Source organism: Sardina pilchardus, chromosome 20 (genome assembly GCF_963854185.1).
Source record: "Sardina pilchardus chromosome 20, fSarPil1.1, whole genome shotgun sequence".
In the NCBI taxonomy this organism is placed as follows: Eukaryota; Metazoa; Chordata; class Actinopteri; order Clupeiformes; family Clupeidae; genus Sardina; species Sardina pilchardus.
The window spans coordinates 29,461,390-29,471,389 of NC_085013.1; the positions used below are offsets into that span (position 1 = coordinate 29,461,390).

A 10,000-nucleotide genomic window follows, 5' to 3' on the forward strand; every position below is an offset into this window, starting at 1 on the left:
GTTGGAGCGAGATAGAGAAAGAAAGAGAAAAGAAAGAGAGAGAGAGAAAAGAGAGACAGAGAGAGAAGGATGGAGAGAGAGGGGAAGAGGAAGACGCACCCCATCATATGCTGTGAGGTGGAGTTGCTATGAGCAGACACACACACACACACACACACACTATGAGCAGAGGGCGTCAGTACGATCTGATGGCCTTATTGATCACACAATGGAGACAACATCACAGCAGCATCTCCACCCCCCACCTCCACCCTCCACCCTCCTCCACCCCCCACCCTCCTCCACCCTCCTCCACCTCCACCCCCCACCCTCCTCCACCTCCACCCTCCTCCACCCCCCACCCTCCTCCACCTCCACCCCCATCTCCTTCCTCCTCTTGCAGCCTTCTGCACAAATCAAATAAAAAGAGGCAAGGGAGCTGAGAGGCATACTGATCACACACACACACATACACACACATGCAGACAGTCATGCATAGGTGCGTACACACACACACACACACACACACACACACACACACACACACACACACACACACACAGACCCACGCACACACACAAAATCGCATAACAAATGGATGACTGGTGAATTGTGGTACTGCTGATTTAACACAGACACACACATACACACACACACACACACACACACACACACTGTAGTCCATCATGTTACCTGCATCGGTCAGCTATATGGAGATTGATCCCCTATGAGAACCAATGTGAGCTGGATTTAGCTTCTTACTAAGACCACACGTTGCAACCCACTGTGTGTGTGTGTGTGTGTGTGTGTGTGTGTGTGTGTGTGTGTGTGTGTGTGTGACTGTGAGTATGAATGTGTATAAGCCTGTGTGTGTGAGTGTGTGTGTGTGTGTGTGTGTGTATACACACCTGAGTGTGTGTCTTTTCCAGTCTGTTCCACTGTCTCACGCCAATAAGATTGTGCAGAGACAGGTTACGCAATAGGCAACTACTGAGTCAAAACTATGCCTCACACCGGTGATACACTACAGAAAAAAGAACTGAGACAGAGAGAGAAGATGGAGAGAGGGAAAGAGAGAGAGGGAGATGAAAAGAGAGAGAGAACGGGATGCACTGTGGCTGCACGATGTGGTCTAACTCTGTAAATGTGAATGCTCTCTTCAAGTCTGAGGCCATAACATTTCCACACAGAGTTCCTCACTTTTATGAGTTCATCTGCATGCAAGCACCATTTGGCCAATAGGAATAATCTAATTGAATTATAGGAGAGAGAGATGGAGAGAGAGAGAGATGGAGAGAGAGATGGAGAGAGAGAGAGAGATGGAGAGATGGAGAGGGAGAAAGATTGGTGCACAAAGGTTCTCACGCAACTTCTGTTCAAAATAATTAGAGCTGATGTAGATACTGACATAACTCAGGGCAAGGTCTCCTAATGCACACATACACACACACACACACACACACACACACACACACACACACACACACACTCACTCACACAGACACACACACACACACAGAAAAAATACACACACATACTTACACAATCACACACTCACACACAGATGTATAATCAACAATACAAAAATATGCACGCACGCACGCACGCACACTCACTGTCCTATCTTTGAGTTTGACATCGAGAAGGGCACTCTGTCCCAGCAGCAGTGATTCATTCACAACTAAGAGCCCCCAAACCCCCCCTCCCCCGCCCCCCCCCATGATAGAGAGATGGAGCGAAGAGAGTGAAGCAGGACGGAAGAAGAGAGGAATCAGAACGATGATGGCGATGGCAGGAATATAGATGCTGGAGCCTCATTTGGACCCTATTCCATTCACTAAAGGAAATGAGAGAACCCCGAAGAACAGATGCTTCGTTTGATTACCATTTTCAGTTTTGAAACATCACAAAATGCCTCCAAGAGATGATTCAGAGTAAAACAACCTAGCGTCTATTTATGGGTGATGACGAGTTCTAGCTTTCGTTTGGGAGCGTCAATCGGAGCAGGGTTGATCTTGACCATGTTGACCTCAACAACAAAATGGCTAAAAGTGATAGCGCAAGGGGTACAACACCACGTCAAAGCTCAGAATAGCACAGTACCAAAATACAATAACAGAGTATGTACTCTTAGTAAGTGTACCAAGAGGTAATAATGACTGCTCAGGAAGTCATGGCATTGGCTTAACTCATACGGTTGGTGCCATCTTGACGTGTTATGACTGACTTGTACTTGGCGTGTTCTTCACTGAAATAAAATAAGAAATCAGCAAATTCGAGTCGACCAGTGTGCGGTGATTTGACACTTTTTTGGATTTTACTTGTTCTTGACTTGCCTTCAAGATGGCGGCGACCGGAGGACATGGATATGCTAATGAGCATGAATTCATGTATTTGATACTAATCTTGATTGGTTCAATGGTTCATAGACAGCAAATCATGGTTTACTAATGTTCCATTAATAGTTATTTTATCATTAACTAACAGTTAAGTAACAATTCAAAATGTTTACTAATAATATGTAAATCATTTCTCATAGAGGAACAGGAGAAGAGGTACAGTAGTGTAGAGAGGAAGAGAGACTGAGCAACACTTTGTAAACACGAAACCAACACTTCCCCATCAACACACACACACACACACATTCTGACATGACACTCTCACAATATATCACCTCATTATATAAACTCCAAGTTTTGTAACATGGCCTACGAGAGCAGTCCATGCTGTATGCCAATGGCCTACCACTCTAAACACACGCCTAGACTTCTTAACCCAACACATTTTTCTGTCACACTCTCAGTTTCCGTATAAAGGACATTCTTCCCAACTCCTCCTCTCTGATTCAGCCAGGATCAGACATAACCAGCTCTGACAAACCCCTGTCCGTGCTTTCAACAAGAGAGGCCCATAACCTTAGTATCAGACAAAACTGGACTTGACAGAAACCCCATACAACCTCCAGGATGAGGACGATTAAGACAATGCTGAAACTATTGGATCAGATGGTAAGCTGATCCCAAGAACCTGACTTTAGCATACGCTCTCCCTGAACTCATAAAACTGCTGACACCCACCCTTGGCCACTTTCCTGTGCACTTTGCAATGTTATTAATGCACAGGTTGGAGTCCCATCAAAGACGAGAATACAGCTTTTGCTATTGCATGTCTGCAAATGGGTTTGTCTCCTTGTCTCCGTTGGTGATGAAACCAAACAACACTTGGTTAGTATAATGAACTTGAAAACATTCAAAATTGACCAAGAACCGTCCCCACAGGACCAGTGGCATCGTGAACTCAAGACAACTGGAACTCAAACAGTTCACCACAGAGCCCTTTTAAAAACCAGCAAGTAGTAGCAAACAGAAACAGTGCTGCCAGGTCTTACCAGGTCTCGTCGTTTTTGAACTCCATTTCTCCGTACGTGTCCTCGAAGTCCTCTCCGCCGCCCTTGGCCAGGCCCTCCATGGTGCGGAAGGGGACGATGACGGTGCCCCGGGCGCCCGAAGTCCGCAGCACCTTGACCTCCATGACGCCGATGCTCTCGCTGACGTGCACGTTGTCGCTCTCGAAGGTGAAGATGCCGGCGTGGTCGTCGTCCAGGATGGTCACCGTGGCGACGGCGGGGAAGCCCAGCACGGCCTTGGGGTAGGGCAGGCTGTTGGGCGACAGCATCTCCTCGTCCTCCTCCTCCGTCTCCAGCACGCGCACGTTGCTCAGCCGCACGAAGAAGTGCTCGTCCTCCTCGAAGATGTCGTCGTCGATGATGCCCACGGAGATCTCCTTGACCACCTCGCCGGGCTTGAAGGCCAGCGTGCCCTCGGTGAACTCGTAGTCGGCGCCAGCGTTGGCCGAGCCGTCCTCCGTCTTGTAGTCCACGTAGACGGTCTTGGAGACGTCGCCGCCGTGTCGCGAGACGGCCAGCAGGGCGGCGCCGCAGTTCTCCAGGCACTGGTAGACGGCCGGCTCGAAGGCCACGCGCGACACCAGCTCCGCCCCCTCGCACGGCTCGCCCTCCACCCGCACCTCCGCCACGCTGGCGCTGCGCTTGGCCTGCTCCGCCACGTGCTTCTTCAGGATGTTGCCCGCGCCCGTCATCATGCGCGTGGCCTGGATGCGGTAGAAGGCGCGGCTCTTCTGCTGGTGCGACAGCGCGTAGTAGTTGGCCATCTCCACCAGCTGGTCCAGCTCCTTCTCCGGGTGCTTCTGCTTCAGGTCCTTCAGGTAGTGGTGGGGGGAAAAAATCGATTCTGTTCAGTATCGCGATATTTTGTGCATGCAATTATATCGATACGAGTAGCTCAAAGTATCGCAATACTTATAATCTAATTATCTATTTTACTTTTATTTGAGGCGAGTTTACTCAGGGTTTACTCTGATCACATTAAATTTGCTAGATAGATAGATAGATAGATACTTTATTGATCCCCAAGGGGGAAATTCAATATATTACGCTCTCAAGGTGAAGCTTGTTGTGGCGTTTTATTGTGCATTCAACGGCAATTTCAAATCGAAAGTGTGGGTGTGTTTCGGTTTTCAACAAAAAGCAAATAGTAAGGACCTTGATATGCACCATGCCATGACAAAGTGAGTTGAACAGTGTTATTTTCCTTATTTTTTGTAATGCCTTCAAACAATATGATACATGAATAGCAATATATCGCAGAATCGAATCGAAATACTTGTTGTATCGCAATATGTGTAGAATCGCAATAATATTGAATTGTGGCCCAAATATCGCAATAGTATCGAATTGTCATTCTTTTGCCAATTCCCACCCCTACCTTCAGGATGCGGATCATGTCGCGCCGAGACTCGTCCACCTCCTTCCCTCCTCCTCCTCCTCCTCCTCCTCCTCCTCCTCCTCCGGCGCCGTCCATCAGCCCGACCAGGTTGCTGGGCAGCCCGTGGGCGCTGCCGCCGTCGCCGGCGAAGTGCGAGTTGGCCATCTTGCCGTCCATCTCGATGCTCTTGGCGCGCTCGGTCTCGGTCTCGATGATGACGCCGCGGTGGTGGTGCTTGTCCGGCCGGTACTTCTTGTGCATGTACTTGTAGAAGAGCAGGCGGCGGTCGGCGATCCAGGCCAGCAGCACGCAGATGGGGAAGAAGGCCAGGGTCAGAAGCCCCTCCCACACCTGCACCACGTTGGGCGAGAAGACGGCCAGGATGATGTAGAGCCAGATGTAGGCGAAGATGCTCCACGCGGCCGTGATGAAGAACACGCGCAGGTGCTTGACCTTCCGCACCTCGCCCTCGGGGATGACCGACACGCACAGCCCGATGATCACGAACATGTTGAAGGCCGCGCTGCCCACGATGGTGGACGGCCCCAGCTCGCCCGCCTGGAAGTCGTGGCCGCACACCTCGATGACCGACAGCATGATCTCGGGCGCGGACGAGCCGAGCGCCATCAGCGTCAGGTTGGACACGGTCTCGTTCCACACGCGGATGGTGGCGGTGCTGGTCTCACCGTTGGGCCGCTTGATGACGATCTCCTTCTCCTGCGACGTGATCACCTCGATGGACGCCATGAAGCGGTCGGCGATGATGGACACGCCCAGGAACATGTAGATCATGGCCACGAAGTAGACGATGACCCGGGCCACCTTGTCGCCCATGGTGGGGTCCTCCGGGTACCATATGGGCAGCAGGATGCCCGGCTGGCATCGGGACTGCGGCTTGCAGGTGGAGTTAGCGAGGGGTAGGGGGCTGGGCGTAACGCGCGCTTCCGTACACATGAAGGCGATCGCCGTGGCAACGAGGCCGAGCCAGAGGCAGGCCCCCGAGGAGCCCGGCGCTGTCGTCCTCCTGGAGCGGTCCATGCACCCTCCGTCGTCTCAAGGGTCCGTCCTCTCTTGCTGCCCCCCGGGGATCCAGCACTAGGCTGAGTTGGGTTCCTGCCTGTGCACACGGTTGGTTCCCCCCACGCGACCGCTCTACCTGGAGAGAGAGAGGACAGCCAGAGCACAGCACAGGTGAGACACACACACACACACACACACACGCACGCGACCGCTCTACCTGGAGAGAGAGAGGACAGCCAGAGCACAGCACAGGTGAGACACACACACACACATGGACACTCATGACTGCACTTAATATCCATGTGCACACACACACACACACACACACACACACACACACACACACACAGTCACACACACACACGCACACACAGGTATGCATGTGCGCACACACACACACACGCACACGCACACGCACACACACACACAGAACAAACAAACGCACATGCACGCACGCACGCACACACACACACACACACACACACACTCACATACTGTTTCATTTATTGACAAAACGGCATCACACACATACGTACAGTAATAACACACACTGTCTCATTTATTCAATAATTCTCATCAATCAACTTCTCATAACTGCATTTTGTTTATGACTAGTTTGTCTATACTGCACCCTGCTATACGTTAAGATCAGCTATATTATCAGCTGTCTTAATGTGCCCCAGGACACATTGATATCACTATACACTACAGCTCCACACAGGCTTGTGACATCACGAGTGCAATACCATTGGCCAAAAATCACATTGGAGCTGTTCCACTTAGACAGATGTACAAGATGAGGAATCTAGGAATGGATTTATTATTCATCTATTTATTTTCTGTTCTGGTCTGGACGGGAGCGATGACGGTCTGACCATCGTAACGTGCTGATCTGGAAGAGCCGATCCTACGTGTGCTCCACACACACACACACGCACGTGCACGCGCACACACACACGCACACACACACACACACACACATGCGCACACACACACACACACACACACACACCTCTACCCTCCCTCATGCTCTAATGCACGTGAGCAGTGCATGTCTGGGCCCTCTCAGGTGTGGCTACACACACACACACACACACACACACACACACACACACACACACACACACCCACCCACACACACACACACACACACACACACACACACACCCAACCAACCGTGTGTGAACAGAGATATGGCGCTGTGAAATATTTAGCGTCAGCTGTTTATGATGCAATATTTACAGCATTTGGTTCCATTTGGGCGTGGAGTCTCGCTGCCGTGCTCTAATGAGTCCCTGAGACCAGGACACATCAGGCATCAGACAGGAGCGTTTCATAAGGGCACGCATGAAACACACTCACACACACACACACACACACGAGACAGTGACGGAGACAGTGGAGATGAGGATGTTTCACAGCCACACACACCGACTGCTGTTCAGCAGGCATACCAGAGGGATAGCATTAGTGATCCTATCACCAGAGGGAGACACACACACACACACACACACACACACACACATACACACACACATACACACACACACACACACACACACACACACACACACACACACACACACACACACACACACACACAGCTTCTTCTAGAACACAGAACAAAATGCTCCAGCAGGCACAAACTGGGAGCACGAGATGTTCTGACATAAGATGAGGAGAACAGCATCAGCCCCAACTCCCAGGACCAGCTAACGCTAACGGCATTCACTGCCCATTCCCAGTAACCACAGGCTAACGCTAATGCCCATGTGACCACAAGCTAACACAAATGGTAACACCATTCCCTGACCATGCCCAGTCACCACAAGCTAACACTAACGGGAACACCATTCCCTGAGCATGCCCAATGACCACAAGCTAACGCCATTCACAGTGACCACTAGCTAACTCTAACGCCATGCCCTGTGACCACAAGCTAACGCCATTCTCAGTGACCACTAGCTAACTCTAATGCCATGCCCTGTGACAACTAGCTGACTCTAAGGCCATGCCCTGTGACAACTAGCTAATGCCATTCTCAGTGACCACTAGCTAACTCTAACGCCATTCTCTGACCATGCCCATTGACCAAAAGTTAACACTAATGCTAACAGCAAATATTGTCTAGTTACTTTTTGCTTTAGAAACCGTCTCTGCTAAGTGACCACTAGCTACCGCTAACACCAACACCGTTCCCTGAGCATGCTCAGTGACCACTAGCTACCGCTAACGCCAACACTGTTCCCTGAGCATGCCCAGTGACCACTAGCTACCGCTAACGCCAACACCGTTCTCCGAGCATGCCCAGTGACCACTAGCTACCGCTAACGCCAACGCCGTTCTCTGAGCATGCCCAGTGACCACTAGCTACCGCTAACACTAACACCATTCCCTGCCCATGCCCAGTGACCACTAGCTACCGCTAATGCTAACACCGTTCCCTGAGCAAGGCCAGTGACCACTAGCTACCGCTAACGCCAACACCTCTCCCTGAGCATGCCCAGTGACCACTAGCTACCGCTAATGCCAACACTGTTCCCTGAGCATGCCCAGTGACCACTAACTACCGCTAACGCCAACACCATTCCCTGCCCATGCCCAGTGACCACTAGCTACCGCTAACGCCAACACCTCTCCCTGCCCATGCCCAGTGACCACTAGCTACCGCTAACGCCAACACTGCTCTCTGAGCATGCCCAGTGACCACTAGCTACCGCTAACGCCAACACTATTCCCTGCCCATGCCCAGTGACCACTAGCTACCGCTAAAGCCAACACCATTCCCTGCCCATGCCCAGTGACCACTAGCTACCGCTAATGCTAACACCGCTCCCTGCCCATGTCCATTGACCACTAGCTAACGCTAACACCACTCCCTGCCCATGCCCAGTGACCAGTAGTAGCTACCGCTAAAGCTAACACCACTCCCTGCCCATGCCCAGTGACCACTAGCTACCGCTAACTCCAACACCTCTCCCTGCCCATGCCCAGTGACCACTAGCTACCGCTAACGGCAACACTATTCCCTGCCCATGCCCAGTGACCACTAGCTACCGCTAACGCCAACACTATTCCCTGCCCATGCCCAGTGACCACTAGCTACCGCTAACGCTAACACCATTCCCTGCCCATGCCCAGTGACAACTAGCTACCGCTAACGCTAACACCGTTCCCTGCCCATGCCCACTGGCCTCATGCCCGCATCCTCTCCCTGGAAACGCTCTAATCACCCAGCAGCCATCCCTTCACTTCACGGGCAAGAAACACAAGATGCCAGCTTTGTACATGTGCCAAGGCATGTGTGTGTGTGTGTGTGTGTGTGTGTGTGTGTGTGTAAAACCACTGCAGCCTCCCAAAGCCAGACACACTCATTCCAAAGCAAAAAGCCCTGGATGGTTCAGCCGATTCAATTGCGTTCCATTTCCCTGGAGTTCGCTTCTCTGTTTCCGCCTTGTTCCTTCTGTGGGGATGTTCCCCACACACACACACACACACACACACACACACACACAAGCTCAGAGGAGCTCTGTGTCTCTCGCAGTTCACAGGTTTGGCTCTTTTTCCGTTTCATCTGGGTGTGCGGAGGGAGGATAGTGAGAGGATCTCCGAGAGATGCTGACGATCTCCGAGGAAACGGAGGAGTGTTCATCGCACTCGGGGTGGAACTGGGGTGTGAGATTTCAGAGGCTGTTTAAAAGAACCCCACCTTACGATGAGTCAGTGCATGCATGTGTGTGAATGTGAATATCTTTGTGTGTGTGTGTGTGTGTGTGTGTGTGTGTGTGTGTGTATCTGAGTGTATTCGTGTGTGTGTGTGTGTGTGTTTCGTTCCACCTCTGAGCTAAGGCCTTGATCAGCACAGGATTTAAAAATGCCCCAACTAAGCAAACCCCACCCTGCCCAGAAACAGAGAGGGTGTGTGTGTGTGTGTGTGTGTGTGTGTGTGAGAGAGAGAGAGAGAGTGAGTATATGGCTCAATGAAAGAGAGAGAGGAGAAAGAAAGAGAGAGAGAGAGAGAAGAGAAAGAAAGAGAGAGGGAGAATCACTGACTACACAGAATCCCAGTCAGGTTGGCAGGGCTCCGTGTGCTCTAAGAAAAGCTGCTCTGATCTGCTAGTGCCTCCCCAACAAGGTGGGTTCCCTCGGCAACACATGAAGGCCCCGTTTGAAAGGCTTGTTCCCTCGGTAACATGAAGGCCCCGTTTGAAAGGGGA

The 10,000-nt window shown here is 51.3% G+C and overlaps 1 protein-coding gene across 2 annotated transcripts in view; it reads right to left on the bottom strand.

Annotated features, from left to right (window-relative positions):
- slc8a3 (solute carrier family 8 member 3) overlaps positions 1–10,000 on the bottom strand; it is a 112,025-nt gene that overhangs the window by 87,039 nt on the left and 14,986 nt on the right. For both annotated transcript variants that reach the window (XM_062523528.1, XM_062523527.1), the window contains exons 2-3: positions 4,764–5,919; positions 3,368–4,197 (exon numbers count right to left, since the gene is read on the bottom strand). In XM_062523528.1, the coding sequence (XP_062379512.1) occupies positions 3,368–4,197; positions 4,764–5,801 (1,868 nt within the window). In that variant the 5' untranslated portion in view covers positions 5,802–5,919. The remainder of the gene's footprint in view (positions 1–3,367; positions 4,198–4,763; positions 5,920–10,000) is intronic.